This window comes from Macrobrachium nipponense, chromosome 10, assembly GCF_015104395.2.
Source record: "Macrobrachium nipponense isolate FS-2020 chromosome 10, ASM1510439v2, whole genome shotgun sequence".
In the NCBI taxonomy this organism is placed as follows: Eukaryota; Metazoa; Arthropoda; class Malacostraca; order Decapoda; family Palaemonidae; genus Macrobrachium; species Macrobrachium nipponense.
The window spans coordinates 46652016-46677015 of NC_087204.1; the positions used below are offsets into that span (position 1 = coordinate 46652016).

Genomic DNA, 25000 nt, shown 5'->3' on the forward strand with positions numbered 1-25000 from the left:
TTGCACAATGCTCAGTCATGAGACTTAATCAGACACCACCTTATTGAGAGATGTCACCTTTGAATGTTTTCAAACAGCAGATGACTCCATGGGAAAAATTGAGAACCTTCAGGCACTTAACCTTACTTCTGATGAAGTATCTATCTTTAGTTTTTGTTGTCATAGCGTACAGAGAATATCCTTGTTTCATTCTCTTGGTGCTATGCTCTATGGAGATGCATACTCTCCCTAGAGCCATTCCCATAACTGGATTTCAGTTGACCATAATGCTACTCATTAACAGCACAAAGGCCACAAAGTATGTGGTGTATTCAAGAGAAGCCCTACTATTATATGTAATGAAAATCTGCCAAATTCTGTGAATGTATCCACAATTAAGCAAAAGTACACGATGTGGGTGAGAGAATTTGAACTGGAAATAGAATCGGGTAATTATACTCATGTGATTGCTTGTTTTGGTGCTTTTCCATTGCTCACAAACTCCTGACAGTTTTGAACCTTCAGGTTTATGTACGCAGAAATCTATATCATTTCAGACTTGTTTATGCGCCCGTTAACTAAGTGGAACTCGCCAGTGGCAACCCATAAAGTTAAAAGTAAAAGGCGCAAAAAAAAAAAAAAAAAGCTAGATATTTGTAAAGAGCGAATACATACAGTAGTTTTTAGGACATTCATGAATTATTTGGTCTGTCTTGACTGTTTTTATTAATTTATTTTAATTTTACACCATTACCGTCAAACAGTCCACGCTGTTCTTTAATAATATACTATAATTTTTACATATTTTTTTTGTTGATGTTTATCTATTCTTTTAATAACCGATCTCTTCTTTCTATATTGTCTATTATCTTCTGTAATTTCTTTCAAATGGTCACTATATTCTTTGGAAGCGTCAACTTCAAGTCAGTGGCGTAATAATAATAATAATAATAATAATAATAATAATAATAATAATAATAATAATACTCAACGCCGGAAATATGATAAAAGCCATAAACACATGGGCAGTGCCAGTAATCAGATACAGCGCAGAATAGTGGAATGGACGAAGGCAGAACTCTGCAGCATAGATCAGAAAACCAGGAAACATATGACAATACACAAAGCACTACACCCAAGAGCAAATACGGACAGGACTATTACATAACACGAAAGGAGGGAGGGAGAGGATTGACTAAGTATAGAGGATTCGTCAACATCGAAAACAGAGCACTGGGGCAATATCTGAAAACCAGTGAAGACGAGTGGCTAAAGAGTGCATGGGAAGAAGGACTAATAAAAGTAGACGAAGACCCAGAAATATACAGACAGGAGAAAGACAGACAGAACAGAGGACTGGCACAACAAACCAATGCACGGACAATTACATGAGACAGACTAAAGAACTAGCCAGCGATGACAATTGGCAATGGCTACAGAGGGGAGAGCTAAAGAAGGAAACTGAAGGAATGATAACAGCGGCACAAGATCAGGCCCTAAGAACCGATATGTTCAAAGAACGATAGACGGAAATAACATCTCTCCCATATGTAGGAAGTGCAATACGAAAAATGAAACCATAAACCACATAGCAAGTGAATGCCCAGCACTTGCACAGAACCAGTACAAAAAGAGGCATGATTCGTGGCAAAAGCCCTCCACTGGAGCCTGTGCAAGAAACATCAGCTACCTTGCAGTAATAAGTGGTACGAGCACCAACCTGAGGGAGTGATAGAAAATGATCAGGCAAAGATCCTCTGGACTATGGTATCAGAACGGATAGGGTGATACGTGCAAACAGACCAGACGTGACGTTGATTGACAAAGTCAAGAAGAAAGTATCACTCATTGATGTCGCAATACCATGGGACACCAGAGTTGAAGAGAAAGAGAGGGAAAAAATGGATAAGTATCAAGATCTGAAAAGAGAAATAAGAAGGATATGGGATATGCCAGTGGAAATCGTACCCGTAATCATAGGAGCACTAGGCACGATCCCAAGATCGCTGAAAAGGAATCTAGAAAAAACTAGAGCTGAAGTACCTCCAGGACTCATGCAGAAGAGTGTGATCCTAGAAACGGCACACATAGTAAGAAAAGTGATGGATTCCTAAGGAGGCAGGATGCAACCCGGAACCCCACACTATAAATACCACCCAGTCGAATTGGAGGACTGTGATAGAGCAAAAAAAAAAAAAAAAAAAAAAAAAAAAAAAAATAAAAAAAAAAAAAAAAAAAAAAAAAAAAAAAAAAAATAATAATAATATTAGTAGTAATAACCATAATAATAATAATGGTGATAGTGATGTGCTTATATTGATAATCTGATAGGATGGGAACTCATTGTCATAGTAGATTAATGGCAGAATTTGGATCAAAAGAACAAGAAGAAAATGAACTGAGAAGTTGTATTTAATTTCCAAAGAAGAAGAAATAACATTTCTTTTAAGAGGCATGAAATGTGATAGAAATCAAATGGAGCAAATGCAAGAGGAGAATTCCAAAGCTTGGAATATTTGGGAAAGTCATTATTTTACCAGGGTATTTGACTGGGGATCACCACGGAGCAAATGTGGTACGTGAGGACTTTGCAGGTATTACACGACAACTATCCTTCTTTTATGAGACTTAATTATCCTTAGCTAGGTGTTCCATTTATTTAATTTTAAATACAAAACCTTTCCGCAGGTTTTAATTTCAAAGATGAATCATCAACACTTACGCATAAGGTTAGACTACACATAGCTCAGAATGTCATACATTCATTCTTTACACCTACTTATTTGGAGGTATTGAATCTTTGTGATTCTTAATTTTCTTTTTGCTCATTTAGTATAATTCACTGAGTTTGTTTCTCTTCCACTACCTTCCTTTTTTTTTTGCTATGCATCCTTGTGCTCTTTTCACCTAGTGGTCAAATTTTCTATGGAAGTGTTCAGTGGGCATAACTCACAATATGGCTTTACCCTACCAGAACTAATGTTCCGCCGTTGTAAAGACATTTTGTGAAGTTCAGAATTTGTAGATGCTACTGATTGTCTGGTGACTAAATGGTTATTGGACTCGATACACCAGTATTCTTTTCTCAGTATAAAAGTTTTTCCCATAGACAGTGACCAGTAAGCGAAATTTTCGACATTTATTTTCTATTCCAGTGTTATAGCTTTCCTGCAAAATCAACCTTTGGATTTACTTCATTGCAACATTCTTTGAGAGAGAATTTTTCCTCGAAAGTGTTTCGATGTATTGCAGGAAGAATTGCATGAAATGGAATTTACCTCTTGAAACTTACACCTACTTATTTGGATATTGAATCTTTGTGATTCTTAATTTTCTTTTTGCTCATTTAGTATAATTCACTGAGTTTGTTTCTCTTCCACTACCTTCCTTTTTTTTTTGCTATGCATCCTTGTGCTCTTTTCACCATAGTGGTGGCAAATTTTCTTTATGGAAGTGTTCAGTGGGCATAACTCACAATATGGCTTTACCCTACCAGAACTAATGTTCCGCCGTTGTAAAAGACATTTTGTGAAGTTCAGAATTTGTAGATGCTACTGATTGTCTGGTGACTAAATGGTTATTGGACTCGATACACCATATTCTTTTCTCAGTATAAAAGTTTTTCCCATAGACAGGACCAGTAAGCGAAATTTTCGACATTTTATTTTCTATTCCAGTGTTTATAGCTTTCCTGCAAAATCAACAACCTTTGGATTTACTTCATTGCAACATTCTTTGAGAGAGAATTTTTCCTCGAAAGTGTTTCGATGTATTGCAGGAAGAATTGCATGAAATGGAATTTACCTCTTGAAACTTACATTAGTTTAAGGTAACTCACAAATGGATGTAAAAGGATCAGATCTTTCCCGTATTCAGAGACTTACAGACTTACCTTTTGTCGTCGTGTATTAGAAGATAGAGATTTCTACATCTCTATTGATAGCGTTTCTAGAGTAAACTGCAAGATTGCGCAAAAATTACTTGTGTTGGTTAGGGATGTCGAAAAACTGCAGTATACAGTGGTGGAACTGCTGTATAGTAGTGGTGGAACGTGATTTATATGGTATCTGAGTATGAGCTGGTTGGTAGATTGTAATCGCTTATTAGAAATAATGGCCCCTACCTTATGATCAGAGATCTGACAGTCTTCTTTCTTTCATGCAGTCAAGCATGGCTTGAATCTAAATAATTGGGTGGTTTTCAACCCTTTCAGTTACTAAGGTTGTTCATCAGGTGTTTAACGTAATTTTTATTTGATTATATGTATTTTGTTGAAGATATACTCGAATAGGCGTTTTTTGCTCATGCTATTGTAGTGGTTAAAATATATATGCATCTATTAACATTGTTTGGTTTTTGGCGTTTTTCAAATGTAAAGATTTGCATAATTTTGAGTTATATGAAAGTTTTATAGAATTTCATTTTTCGTTTCTGATGATATATATATATATATTATATATATATATATATATATATATATATGATCTATATATATATAGATGTATAATTATATATAAGATATTATATATATTATATATAATTATATATAATATATATATATATATAGATTATATTAATTATATATATATATATATATATATATATATATATATTTATATATATATATATAATATTATATATATATATATATATATATATATAATATATATATATATTTGTGTGTGTTTTATAATTAAAAAAATTTCATTGATTTTGTTTCGATATGGAAATCGTTTATTTTGAAGATGGAGCTTAATTTATAGAAGGTAACTTATGTTTTCTTATTATTTGTCTTTGCAGGATGAACTAGGGACAGTGGAAGACAATGATGTATGTGCAGTTCAGTATTTACCAGCTGACGGTAAGTATGATACATCTTTTGTTTCTGGTATAATTGGTTATTATATACGTGTTTTTTTCTTAAAGAATAAATTGGCTTGAAAATGGAGGACATTTGCAATTCATATAAATACAAGCATGCAGAAATTCCGGTATGTTTTTGAGGTTTTGTAGATAGGATGGAGTTCTTTTCACATAATTGTTGTTTCGATGGTTTTTCAGTCTTGAGTTGAGCAACACTGTAATCACATAGCATAGTGCAAATAGGTATAACATTTAACAGCAAAATATTTACCATACATAGTATGAATCAACAGGTGACGAAACATAACCTAAAAATGTTAATGGAAGGAGAAAGGGTGAAAAAGGGAATCATGAAAATTGTATATTTGAAAACTGTTCACAACCAAAAAGAGCGTGAATCATGTGAGTGTCTGTAGATGATTCTCGCCCTAGCATGTTGCCGTTGGTTATTCAGGTAACTATGTACTTACAAAAGAAAAGTTTCTTAGTGGAAAGCTAAATTTCATCATGCCTTTGACTTTTACAACTTGTTTCAAAGATCCAAAATGACATAAAGGAGACATACACCATTCCCCACAGTATGTGGTGCTCTTTAGGTGGAGGAATATGCGGGTTGTTACTTTGAATGTGTGGACAAACATAAAGAGGAAGAGACAAAGGGGAAACCATTTCAACGTGATTGTTCCAAAGCATGTATTAATCCAGTGTCCACCCCCAGGACTGACCCAGTTAATAAGCAAATAGATTTTATACACCGCTGAGTTTTGTCTCAGGAGTTGCCAAAGAACTAAAAACCCATTAGTAGATGTCGCCTACAAAGAATGTTAGTTAAGTCTTGGACCTAAACGAGGGGTAGTTAGACTCTGGAATGTTCCCAAGTGGCTTGCTAACTTCATTTGTACTGGGTGCTCTTTGATTTTGAGAACAGTTTGTCTCAGAGATCAGGGTATGTTTATAAAGAGTGTGATAAATATTCATGAATTTTGAATCGATGAAAATATTTATTTCATGTAGTACAATTTGTGATCCTCAGGCATGTCTCCCTCCCCAGTGTGTGAGGTTTAACATGATAGTTGTACACGATAGGGAGAGGAGGTGGCAACCCTTTCCCACCCTTGATTGTTACAAATGAAACATTAATTCAGGGTCCCAAGGGGTGCGCCCCATTCAATAAGAAAAGTGTTTATATATATATAGCTATATATATATATATATATATATATATATATATATATATATATATATATATATCAGAGAATTGTTCATGGAGTGGCGTGAGACGTACAAAACTGTAGGAAGATGTTACCCAATTCTCTTTTGAGAAACACCCTGTCAGTGTCTTCTGTTGCCTAAATGTCTGTGCATGGGATTATTCAATTATTTTGATCTGCTGTGTTAGATATTGTTCCAAATCTTTAATACTGTGTTTTATTTGCTCCTAATTCTGATCATTATTTGTATTTAAACCCCGCAAATTTTCGTGATTTTCCACAGAGTTCTATAAATGTTAGTTTTATTATTTGAGGTTCATAACCTCACGTTTGCTAGAAGTTTTGCTCTGCTAAGACAACATTTCAGAATAATTTGCATAGTGATGTAGTTGAATTACCAGAACTACTGTGTCTGAGAATATATCGCTGCATTTATTTTCTTCTTTATTTTAAGTTTTTCAGATATATAGGATATTCTGTAAGTGCTTTTGTTTCCTTTTCTTTTTGTATTGGACTTTGTTACTTATTAGAGATTCAGCCATGTAACACTAACACATTGCTTTACCACAGGTGTTGTTGCTGGGCTATTGATGATGATGACGATGATAATTAAACCAATTTCAGTTAACATTACAACATGTAACACAACATTGCCTTAAGTTTTGGATGTTAACATTAATTACAAGTTACCAATAAACTGTTTAACGGATGTGCTGCAAATAAAAACACTACTGTGGGGTACAAAGTTAATTATCAGTGAACAATTTTGTTAATGAAAACAGTAAAAAAAATATATTTTCCAAAAAACACATGGTGAGCTACATTTAGATTAATAAAACAAGATTTTTTTTATCGTAAACAAGAGAACAATATATTTGAAACAATAATAAATTAGATATAATTAATAACCGGTACTCAAGCTTGTACAGTATACTAGGGTCAGTTGCACATTAAGAAATGTACTGCAGTGAAATAGCTGTAATATATTATGATAAACAGTTTGATGAAGGGAAAGCAAAACATACTAAAAGTTATAATTTAGACAAATAGCAAAAGGCAACTTTTTTGGTGATCACAAGGGGATCAATTGCTGCATTGTATCTTGGGTACCCTTAAAAGGGAAAGAGGCGGTAATTATTGTAACTTCATGTCCATTATATCAATCATCTTTGAAGTAAAATCCTTGATCAAAAGATACAAAGAACCTTGCACTGTAAACTGTTTGAGTCTTGCCCAGGTGGCAGTAGCTGCTAGTTGCATAGGATCTCTCAAAGTGGATGGAGAGAGACATTTGGGTGGTTACTGGCTCAAGAGCCCTTACATTGCTTTTTCAGGTGAGGATGAAAGGGAAGATTTGATAACAAATGAATAGTGGAGTGACTTTGTGTGGTTTGACCTCGTACTGCATGTACATCTGTTAACCAGACTGTGCCACCTGGCCCTCTGTGGAGTATTTTTGTAGGACCCAATAACAGATACTTTTCTGTTGTCTTTACAATGCAATGTCTCCTTGAGTGAAATGAAGAATGAGTGCAACTGGAATGTTTGAGAGTTTTGCCTAAGTTATCATAGCTGTGGTAAAGGTTGGCATTCCCATCTCAGTAAGAGGGATCGTTGGTATATTCGAAAGGAAGAGAAAGGTAGGGTGTGAGAGTATTTTTTGTTCATTATACCAAAAATTTCCCAAAATTGGACTTACAAAAATCCAGATGAATTCTTGCCAAGGACCACCAGGTAACTCTCATGAATGAAAAGGCAACTCTCATGAATAAAAGGAGCACGACTAGGTTAATTTCTAATATTTTGACAATTACTGCTACCCTGCACTGTGTTCTCAATGTCTTTGTCGGTTCGAGGCCGCCATACAGGCAGTCAAGCCAGGGTTTTGTTTTAATAATACTCTGATGTCCAGAGCAATTATCTTAAAATTGCATTATGATATGTCAAGGGCAACAAGACCCTTAGGGCCCCTTCAGCAGTTAATTCCAGTCCTTTACTATTGAACAACTTTAACTCTTCCTCATAAAAATATTCAGAAAACCTTGGGCAAAATAGGATTGTTGAGACTGCAGTTCTCGAGAATTTACTGGGATTTTTATAAAAATTCTTAATAGTAAATACTGGAGACTCATCTCGACATCCAACCTGTCCGAGTTATTGTAGAATCAATACAGAGCATCTGGCATTTACATGCTTTTGTGATGCACAATCCTAGTTCATAAGTGTTTGGTGATAAAGTGGTTGCATAATGTTGTTATCTAGCAAATGCTATATATGAAGCTCAACCTGAAAATATTTGACACCATAAGCAAGAGAGATGAGATCCTTCTCTATTTGAGAATGATTTCTCTCTGAAGCAGTGGAAAGACGTGCTGGGTAAGCTGTAGGACAATCCTTCCCATTACAAAATACACATGGTAAATACGACCCCATTGCCAAGGGATGACACATCAGATTCTAATTTTACAGGAGTATTTACGCATAATGAGCCAACACCCGAGCATTAGCTAAAAGGGCCTTAAGCTTCTTAAAAGAACATTCACTCTGCTGTCCACAAATAACTCACACTCTCCTTCAAGAAGGTAAACTTATCTTAAGCCCCTTTCCTTCAGCCTCTTTCAATGAAAATACTCAGCAGTGGTATGATTGCATATCCAAATAGACTACTAAACCAGGAAAACCAATCAGTAGTTTCTCCAAATTCATCTGAGAAATAGCAACAGCTGATGGTACTCCATATAACAATATTTAAACCGGAATAATCCCAGATGTGTACTTATTGTAAATATAGGTCTGTTACTTTCATCTACTTCCAGTTGCTCATAAGCTCTTGAAAATCCAATTATGAAAGAAAATAGTCACTTCATTGAAAGTGGCAAAAATATCATTGTTTTGGTGATGGAGAAGCGTCAACTTCCATAGCCTATGATAGTAAATATGCAATGGGCACATAATCTTTTATCGTCTGGTTTTGGAACAATAACAAGAGAGGCCCACTCACTGCAGTAAACTTTTTAGTCTTAGCAACATTTTCCTTCAAGGCAGAAGGCATTTCTCTAGATTTCAGATATTTTGCAATTTTTTAAAACTTAATATTTGCTTCTACTCATTGGAGACCCCATAGTTCATCCTTAAAAACTTCTTGATTTTAGCTAAATTATGAACCTAACTTTCCAGTGGCATTTGTTGAAACTTTCATTAGATGCCTCTGAAAAGTATGATGTGAGTTAAAAGTTACACCTAGAATAGTTAAAGCTTCAGACTTATTCAGCAAAGTCCCATCCACCTGTAGGAGATGATGGAGCGGAAAATCTGCACTAGATCTGCTAATTAATGGTGTTTTCGTTAACTGATCCGGTCTATGTCCGGATTGAGGCTGAGGGCAGCTTCAGCTCTCTTGAGTGAAGACTACACCCTCAGGTGTGGCATCATCAGCTATTGACATATTGTTTTCCAGTCCAACAGCCATACACTCGTATGCACTAGAAATAACAGTGGATCAAGAACACTACCTTGTAGAACTCTGGACAGAATAGGTCTTGGTTCACTCAAGATCCTGTCCACAGCAACACACTGCTGGTACCTGTAAGGAATCTTGAAATAATCCTAAAATATATCCCACCACACTCAAGATTCTAATGTTTACAAAATAAGTTCCCTATGGTTTACTAAATTGAAAGCAGCTCTAAAATCTATTTGAATTGCAATGCGCTCAAAACCCTTATCAAGGTTCTCTTGCAAATGGCATGTTAAGTCTAAAAGAGCATTGGTAGTACCTAACTGATTTCTATATCCATATGATTTCTCAGCAGCTTTGTAGAGCGCAGTGAGAATAGAAATTGGCCTGTAGCTACTGCATTCTACAGATATGCCACACTTTGGAAAATGCACTATTACTGAGCTTGCACTCATCTGCAAAGATATTATGTGGACATAAAAATCTATAGATTTTACTAATCTTGGAAGCATATACATTAGAAACTTTTTTCAAAAAGCCAAGGAAGAAATCATCAGGATCTTCTCCACCCCAACAACTCGTATCAAGATTACCCAGAAGGTTCTTAACATCCCTATAGCAAAATGCAGTTTTTATAAGAATAGGGCTTAGGATGACTAAGTATCCGGGACAGGGACATCCTCAGCTGATTTCTTAACTTCAAAAGTTCGATGAAGCTGTTTGGCCTTTTTTCCCCCGAGGGCCAGTAACCAATCTACCATCATCTGGTTACTAGTGGTGGAGTGGAAGGTGTGAGCCTGATCCAAAATTAGGTAATGCTAACTATTCCTCTTCAAGGGATAGTTATAATTTCTCTTGGCAGCACAGTGAGTCTTAACAAAAACAGTGTAATTTTCATGTGTAACGATTTTATCTCCATTTGTTGAATTTTGTCATATTTCAAGGTAAGCTAGTATACACGTATCATAAAACCATGGCTGGTCGTTTTTCTTGGTTATTTGAAGATCTATCTAGGGACATGCCTTATTAAAATAGCCATCATTATTTCATTTAACGTCTTGGGATCAGGATCTAATATAGCTTCTGAAATATTAAGTATCTGACAAGCTTCTGCAATCCCAGTTGGCTGTAGATTTCAGTCAGACCTTGGTTTTTTTGCAAAGGGGGCATTGGGAAAATACCTGATTGACAGATATATCCATCTCAGAGCGTAATGATCAGAAGTGCCTATATTTTCACAGACTTTGGACTTAAGAATAGTTTGAGCATCTGTGAATATGAGGTCTAATCTATAACCAGTAATATGCTTGGGGTCCTCAATTAACTGGATAAAATCAGGGATACACAGAACTCAAGAACAAAATAGCCATGTTGATCTGTGAAATTTGAATTTAGCCATTTGGTTAGCTTTGCATTACAGTCTCCACAATAACAAATGAAGCTTTTGAATCCTGAGACTGGGCATATTAATCCTTTTCAAGAGGACAGTCATGTTATAAAATCATTGATATTTGGATTGCAGCAAAAGCAAAGCAAAATGTGCACATTTAGAACTTATTGGAAATATTAAGCAAGGAACTTCATGGCAACTACACTCCAAATATGTCATCCAGACTTAGTGTATAGAGCCATAAAAATCAAGGTCATCAAAACACCCCGGGATTAAAAACTCACCCTTTGCTTGTAATTACTTACAAGAGTCTTAGATAAAACATTAAATTTTAGTTACAGACCTCGAAAAATTTAGTAAAGTACTTGGAATATCTCATACTCTAATTAGTAATATGCCTAGGGCTCAGCTCAGTGTCACCCAAAAGAATTAAGATAACATAAAATTAGAATCAAAACTAATTGACTGATAACAAGAGCAACAAGTTCGTAAATCTCAACAGAACAATAAACAACAATAATATCAACAACAAGAACAACAGTATTTACATTATTTAGAAAATCCTTTAGAAATTATATATAAATGTGACCACATGTCTTGGAAAAAAGCGCTGAATTTAATTGGTCGACAAGGTTGGGCCAGCACACCTTGTAAAGGAAATAAGAATTCTGCTAGGGTTTTCCACAAACAACTTTAGGAGGATGGTAGTATGGATTTAAACATTGTAAAACGCTCAGAGGGAAAATATTAGGTAAAGACGAAGGCGAAGGCACTTTCCTGATAATTCGCAAAGCAAATTTTGCTTTCTCAATCAGTGTATCCTATGCACTTTCTGAAAAAACAGGAATGTGAAAAAAGGGGATAAATGCCTTATTGTACCCTTAGGCAACAGTACTCAAACCCAGGACCCCAGGACTATGAAAGGCGACGATACAATGGCTGTGGCACAATCCAAGGTAGGAAAACAATGTTTGCATTCAGAAACCTTCTCTTAGAAGGGTTACCTGCCAAGGCTAAAGGGTCCCTTCTACCTGCTGGTTTGATTTTAGAGTGTTCTTTCTCCTGGAAAAGGTGACTGTCAAGGCTAAGAGTCTCTTCTACCGTAACTTGTGCAGTATGGGCATCACATAGTAACCCACAGTAACTCACTACCCTAAAGCACCTGATGATAGGATTTGTATCCTTAAACGTTGGTAATGGAAATAAATGTATAAATTTTGTTCAACATTCATAATTTTTCTTCAATATGAAAAGATCAGAACTCCTGCCACTGCTTATATTTCTTTAATCATACGTCCTGATCCCCTAAAAAGGATGAAATTAAATAAAAGAAACATTGCAAGTCAGTGGGAGTCAAATCGTATATACAATATTATGTGTAAATATATAATATGATATTATATATTAGATATATATATATTATATATATATATATATATATATATATACATATATCTATAATATAATAATATAATTATACATATATACATTGTGACAAACCGACCAAAATATCTGGTTACTGACACTTATCAACGCAAAAATTTTATTGACCGTGACAACCAAGCCAGTACACCCTGAACCTTCATCACGTATAAAATATGACTGATTACTCGAGAGGCAACAGTGATCCCTTAAAAAACTTATTATGCAAGAAACCAGACTAAGTTCATTCAAACAAGTGTGAGGTAATCTTATATGAGATTAAATTGATTAAAGGGCATCCTTCCATCAACAACCTTGAAAGTCTAAGCATTTCCCTGGTTCTAACTCACTTCAAAAAAATTGAAGGAAAACAGCACTATTACCACTATATTTCTACCTAAATAAAATCTATTCACTGGTGATTAATAAACTAACTACTGTTATGAAAATTTTAAATACAAACAGATTTATTTTCTAATTAAACTTTTATAAATAAAATTCACAATTTCAAGGAAATTTACTATTACTTGAAAAAACACAGTTTAATTAAATCAAAAATTAATTTATCAGAAAATTAATTAGTCAAGAAAATTAAATTATTCAAGTAAAATTCAAACTTAATCACAATTAAAATTTGAACGAAACTATAAGTAATGCAAATTGATTCACAAGTGTTAAATTAAATTAAGTATGCCACACTAAATCATTAAGAAACGCCTAAGTTTATCAAACAAATTATGAAATAAAAAATAAGTACACAAAAATGTGGATAAGTACTAAAATTGCAAAAACACTAAGAAAACATTAACCACACACAACATGAAAGGAACACTTCAAAAGAATAAATATAGAACACAAGAAAATCTGCAATGTGTGAAAAATGAAATAGTTTCACCTAACCACTGTAAATATTTTTAAGTGCACTTAAAACTTGTAATAACACTTTACCTGATACAAGATTTCCTTTTTGCTGCAGCTTCCAAATTCACTATACTCTTTCACAGGCTGTTACAAAAACACTTTTACACTGTCTGTGCTATTAAGAATTAAATAACTCTAAAAGTTTACAAGTGACCATTAAGTACAAAGTCTTTATGTTTAATGTAATAATGAAAATTTCCCTTGGTCGGGGGAGAGAGAGAGAGAGGTTTAGCATCTCTTTACAGCATGTTTTATAAGTCTTAAGAATGAATCTCTCCTCTATGGAACTAACAGATTTGCAAAATTCTACCCCAAAATGGCTGAATGACTACAAAACAATTTTGGGCCTAGCACACTGCTATAATCATAATAATTCTTTTCTCCAACTGCCTTGACATCTGGCATGAGTGCTGATTTGAGGGAGCAGTGCAGCCACCCCACCATACTGTTGGCTTCTGGGTTGAATGCTGCTGTGTGAATGAGTTTTGTCCTGAGGCTGGCTGCAAGGGAGCTCCCTAATGTAGAGGGGAGTTCCTCTGTTTCGCTTATGTACTGCAGTGCTCCATGCCTGCTGACCCAGTCTGTTAGTGCTTTCACACAGCTCTCTGATGTCTCCTACCTTACTGGTATTGCTTCTGGCCATCTGGTGTTCCTGTCGATGATTGTGAAGACGGTTATATGTACCCGGCCCAGGGTCCCATGATGTCGACTTGGATTTAAGCTAATCATCGCTGTGTTTTATGGAATTCTCCTATCCCCATTTCTGTGCCTCGTTATTTTTTGTTTGGCATGAGAGGCATTCTCTTGCCCACTTTTTGACGTCTGCTTTCAGTCTCCATCAGATGTACCTCTCCAACAATGTTTTGGTGGTGGATCTACCTGATGGGTGGGACAGGTTGTGAGCAAGATGACAGCTTTCTTTCTCAACCCTAATGGTAGGTACAGGTGATGGCATCTGGTACTCATCTTGCAGGCAATGGTCATAATCCCTCTGAGCTGATGCTGTTTTAGGATATTATATCCCAATATGGACGGTGTTGATGGAGTTTTGTGAAAAGGTGTCTACTACTTTTTTAACAATTTTAGAAGAGCTCTTTAAAGAATCTGTTGGTGCAAGAATGTTCTGCTATCAACTATAGGTGGCGCCGCTGTCTTGCTGACCACATATCTCTGCTTTTGGTGAAGGCATGTACCAGTGGTTGATGGTCCTTGGTCCACTGCACTACGAATTGTTTTACTTCTTGCATGTGTTGGAAGTGGTGGATGGCTCTGTTGACTGCCAGGACTCTGTGTCGATCGTAGAGTACTTTTGTTCTGCTGGCGACAACTTGGTGAAGAATGCTATTGGGGATGACCATTGTCTGCACTGCTAACATTGTTGTTAGGGTGAGGGACTATGGGCAGCAGAGGTGATTGCTTTTTTAGCTAGTGTGAAGGCTTTATCTTGTTTTTCATACGGAACATTGTTTTTATAGTTTAGGTATGAAAATGTGGTGATAGTTAATTATTCCCGTGAATTCTTGAACTGCTTTGAGTGTTGTTGCTTTTGGGAAGTCAGTGATTGCTTGGATCTTCTTTGGGAGTATTTGGCACCATGGGCGCTAATTTTGTGGTCCAGGAATTCCACTACTGGTTTGCCCATTTGCATCTGTGTTTTTGGACTGTAAGTCCATTTTATTTAAGTATTTGCAGTGCCTGCCTGACATCTTTCATGTGTTGTTTGATGTTTGTGCCAAATATCAATATGCTGTTGATGTGGACGATGCAGAAGGATAGGTTACCAAGGATTTCATCATCAGACGTTGGAAGGTCGCACCTGAGTTCCAAAGGCCGAAATAGCTGTGGTTGAAGGTATATGTGCCAAAGGCGGGTGATAATGGCCATTTTTTCTATGTCCTCCTTTGTGACTGGGACTTGGAAATATAGCTATATTCCTTCAGCAGGGCAATCTTTGTGAATGTATTAGTGCCCTCCATCTGCTTCTTTATGTCGGCGATGTTTGGCAACGGGTACCTGTGAGGTACTGTTTTGATGTTGAGTCTCCACCGGTAGTCATCACAGGGTCGCCATGTGCTGTCAGTTTTGGTACCATGTGTAGGGGAGATGCTTAGGTGCTGGGGCTTTTTGTTTTTGGCATATTCCTACTATTGTCCTGGAAGGCTTGTTTGGAATGAACATGTTTTTTCTGAAGCCAACAAACATCTTTAAAATTGGTTGGCAGACAAAAAAAAAACAAAAAATGGTTGCACTTCGATGACTATGCAGTGATGAACTGGACATAGCGTTTTGCAGGTTTGGTCAGGTCATGGTGCTGGTCATCCTTAAATACCCCCAGGAACTCCTGTAGGAGGCAACTTATTTCATTTGCTGTGGTCAGTGTGAGTGGGGCTACGGGGGTGGGTTATGTGATCAGCTGCTTTTTCGCCTACGTCTGCCAGCATGTTGTGGGTGTTTAGGAAGTGCGCTCTTAAAAGTGTGATTGCGGAGTCTGTTGTGATGAATATCCAGGTTTGTGCTGCTTCCTGCCAAACGACGCTTTCACATGGTTTTTTCCTGTATATTTTCAAGGAAGCTTTGCTGGCAGTGAAAGCCAGTAGGGTGCTGGAGCTTGGATTGAAGGACTTGTGCTGGTTAGCTGGCATGAATGATTTGAATGCGCCGTTGTCGACCAGGAACTCTATATTTGATGTTTCATTTATGATAAAAAACATGCCAAGTCTTTTTGCCTGTACTTGGAAGAAAGGAGAAAGCAGGCGCAGTGTCTCTTACGAGGCAAAACGCTCTGCCCACCACTGACATTTATTTTGTTGGGTTGTTGCTGTGACCCCTTTTCATTTTTTTTGTCATGACAAGCAGCTATCATTTTCACTTTTTAAGGCTTCGCTCCCGAACTTCTAGTGGTAGAAACAAATACCCTTGGGACATTTTCTGTTTTGGGATTGTATTTTTGTTAGTTTTTTCCAACTGGAAGCTTTGTTAGTGGTGTATGGAGGCTGGCTATTTATTGGTGTATGCGAGCTGCATGGTCACTCTGGATCATTGTCTACGTTCTGTTGCGGTCTGCTGCTGCGGCTCTGCAGCAGCTCCTGCTATGTTTTGGTTGTGTAGGCTCCATCGACTTGTGGTCCAAGTGGACGGCATCCACTGTCTGCAGGAAATCGTTGAGGTCCATAGTTGATTTGATGGGGGATGGGTTTGGCGGGGTAATTTCGTAAGGAAGACCTCTCTCGCAAGGTCCAAAGTAGTCTTTGTTGGGGATTGTAACAAGCTGCCGTTGTTGATTGCAGATGTGTGACCATCGTTGCTCTCCTATTGCTGTCCTTACATTGTCTAGGAACTTCATAGCTCTGAAGGCCGGTGGCATGCTGAAGGATGACCTTAGTCCTTCGGCATAACGTACTAGATGATGGTTGTCTTTAGGTCAGCAAGCCATTCTGTGATCTGCTCGAAGATGTCATTTGGCAGGAACTCAAAGACAGCATCAACTTTGTGGGACGAAGAGGAGATCTTGTTAGACCTGAAAATTGTGTATGCTCTGAAGAACCAGGCCTCTGGGTTGTGGTTTGTGAAGGGTGGTAGGCGGATGTTTGCTGCTGCAGCATTGTCACTGGATGGGCTGGTGCTGGCTCTTGCAGTGTTTGGTTATTTTCGGAGTCACCAGTATAAGGAGGTGGTGAGTCAGAGGCAGGATCAAGGTATTCTGATTGACACAAAATCTCTGACAGGTCAAGAACTCTTGCAAGTAGAAAAGTAGAATTGACAATAGAGTAAAACAGAGGTGGTATATACTGACAGATAAGTTTTCTCACACCTGAAGAATGGTTAACAATTCTGTATAGAAATTAGGAAGAGGTTTCAAATATAAATGGTTAGAGAGCTTGCAATGCTTTATATATACATTAGTAATTTCAGTTTTGACAAGGACATAAGGTATCTTCTGAAAGATGCATAAATGATCTTGAATGGGGAGTGCTGGATCTCAGTGTCTCGGTGGATCTAAATCTGTGTTTCTGTGAGGTCTCAGTGCATTAGATTTGTTTTGAGGCGAGGATGGCCTAAGGATCCCATCTGCAAATTCTTGAGATGTATTCTGGTATTGCACCAGCCTTTGTTTTTTTTTTTTTTCCATGCCCCCAGTAAGGATATGCTTCATGTAATTTGGGTGTGGGTAACAATGAATTATACTGAAGAAGATTCTGTGGTTGTTTTTAGATACAGCTTCTCGCTTTTATAATGGAAGCTATTGGTACTTGGTCACGTTCAGGAATCTGTGTCCCAGCGACAGCTTTGAACCTCACAACTTTATAATGCTGTAGTAACTCAGTTTTTATTTGCACAGCTCTCATATATTTTATATTGCTTAATGACATTGCCAGCTTCAAATATAACGTTGTTTGAATAAATCTTCATTATAACTGCCTGTTACGCCTGACGGTGGAAGTACCTCCATGAAATTGCTTTATTCATGCGTTTCTTTGTGTTTTCACTTTTACAAATGGCCACAGAAGACTCCTTTTGTTAGAGAGTTCTCTCCAACTCTTCTGGTGTCCAGAGAAACCTTGAGGGCGTTATCATTGGAGCTGGGCATCGCTACTCAAATTTTGGTTCCGCACCTCGCATCTCCGCAACTTTGAGAGGGTTGTTTGCTGCTACCGCTACTTCGACAACATTTTGAACTTTTGGAAACCGCTCCCCGCTCCTCCGCACTGCTCCGCTACAGCTACTTTTACTGTAAAGCGCAACCAAAACGCAACTCAAAATAAATAGCTTTTTTAATGAAACGAAAATTCTAACACGTTTATTGAGTTAAACAAAAAATAGTGAAAAAAAACTATTTTTACTCCATTAGGGTAATACCCTAATAGAGTATAAATACTTCGCAAGGATAGAATTGTACCCTTACGAAAAATACACAAAAAGTTTATATTTTGAAACTTCTCCTCAGTCCTCCTCCTCCTCTTCCTCCAGCGCTTCCTGAGAGTCTTTAAATATGTATATATATATATATATATATATATATATATATATATATATATATATATATATATATATATATATATATATATATATATATATATATATATATATATATATATATATATATATATATATATATATATATATATATATATATATATATATATATATATATATATATATATATATATATATATATACATATATATATATATGTGTGTGTGTGTGGTATATGTATTTATATACACACACATATATATATATATATATCTGCTGGTATATATATCTATATATATATATATATATATATATATATATATATATATATATATATATGTATATATATTTATATATGTATGTATATAGTATTATATTTATACACAAATATTAATCCTGAGAATAATATAAAATTATTAAATATCATTACCTTGACCAAAAAAAAAACAGATTTCCTGATTTTTTTTGCAAAGACTCCAAGACTCCAGGCTCGGAGCAAAAAAGAAGAAAATAAAAAAAAACCTAGATCTAGTAGGAAAATCCAAGGAGTGGCAGCACTGCCGACTAGTATGGGCCGCCGTGCCGTGCCGCGCCATCAACACAAGTTCAATCTTACATCTCTCAGACTCTGCAAAGGCAAATGGTCAACTGGTAAACAGGCAAATAGCAATGCATTAACTCGTTAAAACGTCTCGTTATATTTTTCGGTACCGTCTTCGGTTTTCGTTTTTGAACGGTAGTGGTTGCGGAATCAAATTTTTGAGTTTCACAAATCGCTACTCCGCTGCTTTTGGCACGTGGTAGCGGCCAATCAAGTTCGCAACCAAAATCGGGTAGTTGCGGAGGTGTGGAGGTGCGGAGTAAAGTTGCGGAAACCCGCCTTTGATTATCATGTGCTATTTTCCCAGACCCGGCGCAAAGGGTATACCCAAGCTGTCTTCATTTCCCCTCTCTTATCATTATCTCATCTCCTAGTTTTCATTCAGTCAATGCTCCAGTCTAGCTCTTAGTATTGTTTTTGAATCTTTATTTGTAAATTACAAAATCTCATAGATGAACAGTAGTTTCATTGCATATAATGGGGAATATCCGTAAAGCAGTACGGATTATACTAGAGAACTAGCCTCATGTATATACCCTACGTTTATTTTCTATGATTTAAGTCTACTAGATTACAAAATCAAATTCTGTCTGTCTTTTGTTTAGTTTGGATACCATTGTAACCAAGTATGAATCCTTGATTAATTCTTACAATTAATACTTTCTGTAGCTAGTGTTATTTCATACACTTGTGCATAATCTGTTCCTGCTATTTATGTTTTTCATGGACTTACACCATAAGTCTCAGATGTTCATCTTGTGTTTCACATATTAAAACATCATTTGTTTCTGTCCTTACTTCAACGTAATCCTCATCCATCTCCATTCAATTATAAATATAATTCCATGAGTGGGGCAAACAGCAAAGGAGGCATAAAATTCCCTGTAAATATCTAACCAACCCCCTACTTACTTCCTAACAGCGAGCTTCTAACGTGAGGAATTAAGCTTTCGGTATCTTCTGAAATATGGGTTCATTAACGATGACTAGCATCAATAACAGAGGGTTAGTTGATCATTTAGATTTTGAGGATTCAAAATTCCTGGCACCCTTTTCTTATTTCTATATATGGTTAAAAACATCCAGTTTCTTGAATGATAATCAACAGTTTCATGAATTTGTAGACTTCAATTATGAAAAAATTGAAAATTGAATTTTGAACTGATACTGAAAGTCACCTATGTTTCTTGTTGCATTATGGCTTCTCCATGGATTGTTTTGGGATGTAGAAGACTGAGTGACTTACTGTTGTGTATAGCCCTAAGATAAGAGTAGTTTCTTGGAAATCAATCAAAACGGGGATTTTGTGGAAATTGTTGTATCCATTCCATGTATTTACACGTAATGGTTGATATTAAAACGGGTGTTAACTGCTTGTAAACTATCCACATTTATGCAGTACAAACTGAAGGCTAATATCATGTTAAGTAAAACTTTGAGTATATATATATATATATATATATATATATATATATATAGATATATATGTGTGTGTGTGTGTGTGTGTGTGTGTGTGTGTGTGTGTGTTGCATAAAGGTCGGACCAGAATACGATGAGACGATTATTTTCGAAATTCTGACATTTCGTAAATCATATTTACATCTGGGATTTGTACCTAAAGAAAAAAAAACATATTGTAAAGTTTGACATAAATTAAAATAAGGTCAGTTAAAAGTCAGAACACGAGTAAAACTACTAAAATGTATGTTACACAGACAAATAAGAAACTACATTGCACAACACAAAGAAAAGGTGAACACTAAAATGCATATGAAACTTACAAAGACAAACTGAAATAACATAAAAACTAGTGAAAGTGAACTAAAGCTACTGGTACAAAGAACAGAACAGAACTAGAAATAGCAACAGCAAGGAGAGAGAGAGAGAGAGAGAGAGAGAGAGAGAGAGAGAGAGAGAGAGAGAGAGAGAGAGAGACAAAAATAATTGGGTAGAGCAGGACTGTGTGTTTAATTGTGGAACTAGCAGTTTAATCTTAAGTGTATAAATAAATCAGTTTGGTGGTTACTATGGCCAATAGTACTAAAGTTTTCATTTTAAGTACCATTTTACATATTATTAATTGTTGCATATGTTAGGTGCTTCAGGGTTGGAAATTCTTGTCCCTGTACAGTAGCTGCCCCCTCTATGGGAGTCAATTCGGACTTTGAGTAGACGTCTCGTAATAAGAGCCGATAGTTAGTGGGTTTTTTGGGAATTAGCTTAATATCAAGACTGTCAAAGTGTTTTGCTCAGGACCTTTGTGAACTCTTTTCATGAAATGTTTGTCTTGAATGTAGGGCAAACTAGCGAAGAATTTCATTTTGGGCAGAGTAAGGATTGTAGAGCTTTGAAAACTGTTTAAGTGTTTTATTAAGGACTTTATGGAATACCTTTTCCAGAAAGCAATTTTCAACATCATTAATGCAGAATAGTAATGCAAGAAAGAAGAGGCTCAATTATGCAACAAGTGGAAAAGTTTAAATATTTAGGTTCTACTTCAAGCCAAGAGGGAGGATGTGGGGCTGAGGTTGACAGTAGGATAAAAGTGGTTTGGGGGAAGTGGAGAGATGTAGCTGGAGTAGTATGTGATAAAAAAATGGCAATCAAGCTAAAAGTCATGATCTGTAGCACAGTGATAAGACCAGTGTTAATGTATGGATCAGAAATGGGAATATCGCTGCTTGAGAGATTAGATTAGAAAATGACAAAATAAGAAGAAGGGGGCAGGCTTAGTAAAGATTACAAAGGTACTAAGAGAGTCACGATTGAGGTGGTATGGGCAGGTGTTGAGGAGGAATGAAGAGGGCTTGGAGGGAACCTGTTAGAGAAAGAAGATCGAGAGGGAGACAGAGAATTAGATGGCGAGATAAGTGAAAGAAGATATGGAGAGAAGAGGTTTGGTGGAGGATGATGGCTCTGATAGTGGGCAGTGGAGAAGGAGCATCAGGCAACCGACCCCTTAATGTAGGGATAACGGCGAGAAAGAAGAATATATATATATATATATATATATATATATATATATATATAGATATATAACAGGATTTGAAAAATAAACGTTAGAAAATTATGGCAAAGTAACATGTACCTTAAGTAGCATTACAGGCTTACTTAAACTTTCAAGGATCAGTATTCCTTGCTAACCCAGTGCAAAAATAAAACTTTATTTTTAAAGCAAAGATAATGAAAGACCTATGCTACTCTGTAGAATGACATCGCGGCACTTCGAAAGGAAATAGATAATGATACTATAGAAACAAGTAGCAGGCAAAAACTCTGTAACCAGGAACGGCCAAACCAGAGATATTTCGTCCATAAAGTCATGGTTTCAGAATGGGAAACCACAGAATGTATAAGAAAGGATCTGAAGTTAGGGCATCATTTCTGTACTTACAGGATCCTTGACGATATATTTTAACTTTTTGCTAACTGGCTTTTGTTAAAGCAGGGAGGGAGCAACAATAATTATTCAATGTGAAAAATTGTATCAAGTGTGATTGTTTTAATAGACATATCCAGGTATAATAAAATATCTGAAAATAATTGTGAACTCTCAGTAAACGCACGCGAATATTTTTTTCTAGCTTGTTGTAAAGTAAGAAATCGAATGGTGTTAGAATTGAATGGAATATAGAGTTTAGGCCAAAGGCCAAGCACTGGGACCTTTGAGGTCATTCAGCTCTGGAAAGGAAATTTAGATTTAGAGTAGGTAGGTTTGAAAGGTGTAACAGGAGGCAAACTCTACAGTTGCACTATGAAATAATCGTTAGGAGATGGGTGGATAGCAAGATCGAAGAAATATAAATGGAGATGCAGTAAAAGGATTGAAAGGGGTTGCAGCTAGGGACGCTGCAAAGAACCTTTAGTAATACCTATAGTGCATCGCATGAGGGGCACTGACTGCCCTACCCCCTTACGGGTCGAATGGTGCTAGTTTGTCATTTTGTTTACGTATGTACATTTTGATCACTATAATCGTTAATAAAAGATTTTAGAAATATATGGAAATGGATGTAAGAAAGTACGAATACGTCTGAAATTTACATAGTTTTTTAGGCTTTAGGTTGATCATGATCATAATTTTCTTGAAAGTATCCTTCTTCGGATTGTTTGAAAATAAATGATAGGGACATATCGGACTTCTTTGGAGTAATGATGTCGGTCTGAGGTTAATGGAGGAATAATGTCCTAAGATGGGTTTTTTTATAAGCCCAGTTGAATAGAAAAGAGAGAGTGAGAGATTCTTAGATTTGTATAATGATATTAGAGTACCTTATGGGTGTTAAATACTTTAGATTATATCGTATTTTTTTTGCAGCATTTTTATATACTCAGAATATACAGCAACAACATATTTTCTTAATATTCTATGACGTTTTTGATATTTTCTACAGAAAATGTTAGAATATTCTTATATTTTAGCAGGTTGAGTAACGAAGGGAATACTCATTTTCATTCAAGATCTACAATTATTATTAGTATTTTGTGTCTGATAAATTATGAATGAATCTCGAATGGTTGTTGGTAGTGGCGAGGAGTCTAAAAAGTTTCGTGATTTTTATGAGAGAAGAAAATGAAAATGAGCGTTATCAAACCAAAGCCTCGAAGGTACACTCGACAAGAAAACTGAAGATACAATTTTCATTAGATTTCGTTCATTGAATTTCCCATTTGTTTTTACTGAAAAGACATGGTATCGCCAAATTTACTCTAGAATATGAAATACACTGCAAATTATATCATATAAGTTAAAACTGCAAAACAAAGCCGTTCAGATACTTAAAAACACGATATATGTCCGAAGTAATTGGAATTTCTCAGATGGTACGTTCATAGAGATCTGGTAGATAGAATGTGAACTTCTGGTTGTAGTACTATGTATCACGACGACAATATTTACTCGTTTTCCTTCATGAACGGGATATTATTGCATCATAGTAAGTGGTGAATGCAATTATTTTAGTTTCTACAAACTCATGTTTGTATTCCAAAGCGATTAAAGTTAGCTGACGTCAATGGCAGTCAATGTTGCGACGGCTAAGGTAGGTTGAGCAAATCTAGTTGCATCCGCAAGAGCGTTTTCTATGATGTGAGGAGGACACCTAGAACTTCGAGCGGGAAAGCGCAAGTCACTGGATACTGGCTTACGTAACGGGGATTTCACACTGATTACTTTGTCGTTGACATGGATCGAATGCTATTTGCTGTTTACAAAGCTAATGTCTTTAAACATAAATCTTTATCAAGGTTAAAGTAGCATGTCAGCTCAAAGATTTTCTGGCTATATGCTCCCATTACAAAGCAGTTCGTAGCAGCCTACAGCCCTACCACGACTGCATTTCTTTGCCGCGAGCTGAAAGATCTCTCAACACATCAGCATTTTTTTGCACGATATAAAACTTTAATTGCCTGTCGAATACATATTGAGTTATTTGTGGTAATAATAAATCTTACTTAACACAGCTTTTTTTTCGTGAATGATTTGGGCATGAAACCCCCGATTTTTCAAAAGTACAGACTATAATCAAGAGAGCAAGAATGACCGCAGCCTGTGTCTAAATTTTTCCACGTCTTTTTACAATCTTTGAATGCTACGGCAACTGTCGAATGAAATCAAGATTATGGCAGGAATTTCTTAGAGAATTACTTGAATATTATGATCCATCAATTTTTTTTTTATCTAGCATAGTGCAGCACGATCTTGGTAGTCATATATCGCGCAAGCATAGCCCTGTCGATTGGAAATACTTAATTCATTATATTTTCTTCTGCCTTTCCCCCGTCACAAGTCCGTTACCAATACTATAATTCTCTCTCTCTCTCTCTCTCTCTCTCTCTCTATCTCTCTCTCTCTCTCTCTCCACTTCTAAAACATACTTTAAAAATTAATTATTACCATCCCTCCAATCCTCCCAAAGATTATAAATGAATTAGGTATCTCTATAGATAGGCCTATGCTTGCGCTCTCTCTCTCTCTCCTCTCTCTCTCTCTCTCTCTCTCTCTCTCTCTCTCTCTCTCTCTCTCTCTCTCTCCACTTTTAAAACACATTTAAAAAAATATTATCACTCAATCTCACAAAGTAAATATAATTAATTAGTTCTCTATAGATAGGCCTACGCTCTCTCTCTCTCTCTCCACTTTGAAACATTTGAAAAAATATTATCACTTAATCTCTCAAAGT

At 36.1% G+C, this 25000-nt stretch overlaps 1 protein-coding gene across 5 annotated transcripts in view; it reads left to right on the forward strand.

Annotated features, from left to right (window-relative positions):
* Positions 1 to 25000, forward strand: part of LOC135223605 (uncharacterized) — a 910537-nt gene that overhangs the window by 434781 nt on the left and 450756 nt on the right. For all 5 annotated transcript variants that reach the window (XR_010316536.1, XM_064262183.1, XM_064262184.1 and 2 more), the window contains one exon: positions 4780 to 4840. Coding sequence is in view for 3 of the 5 variants with exons in the window: in XM_064262184.1 (XP_064118254.1) it covers positions 4780 to 4840 (61 nt within the window). In the remaining 2 variants the exon portion in view is untranslated. The remainder of the gene's footprint in view (positions 1 to 4779; positions 4841 to 25000) is intronic.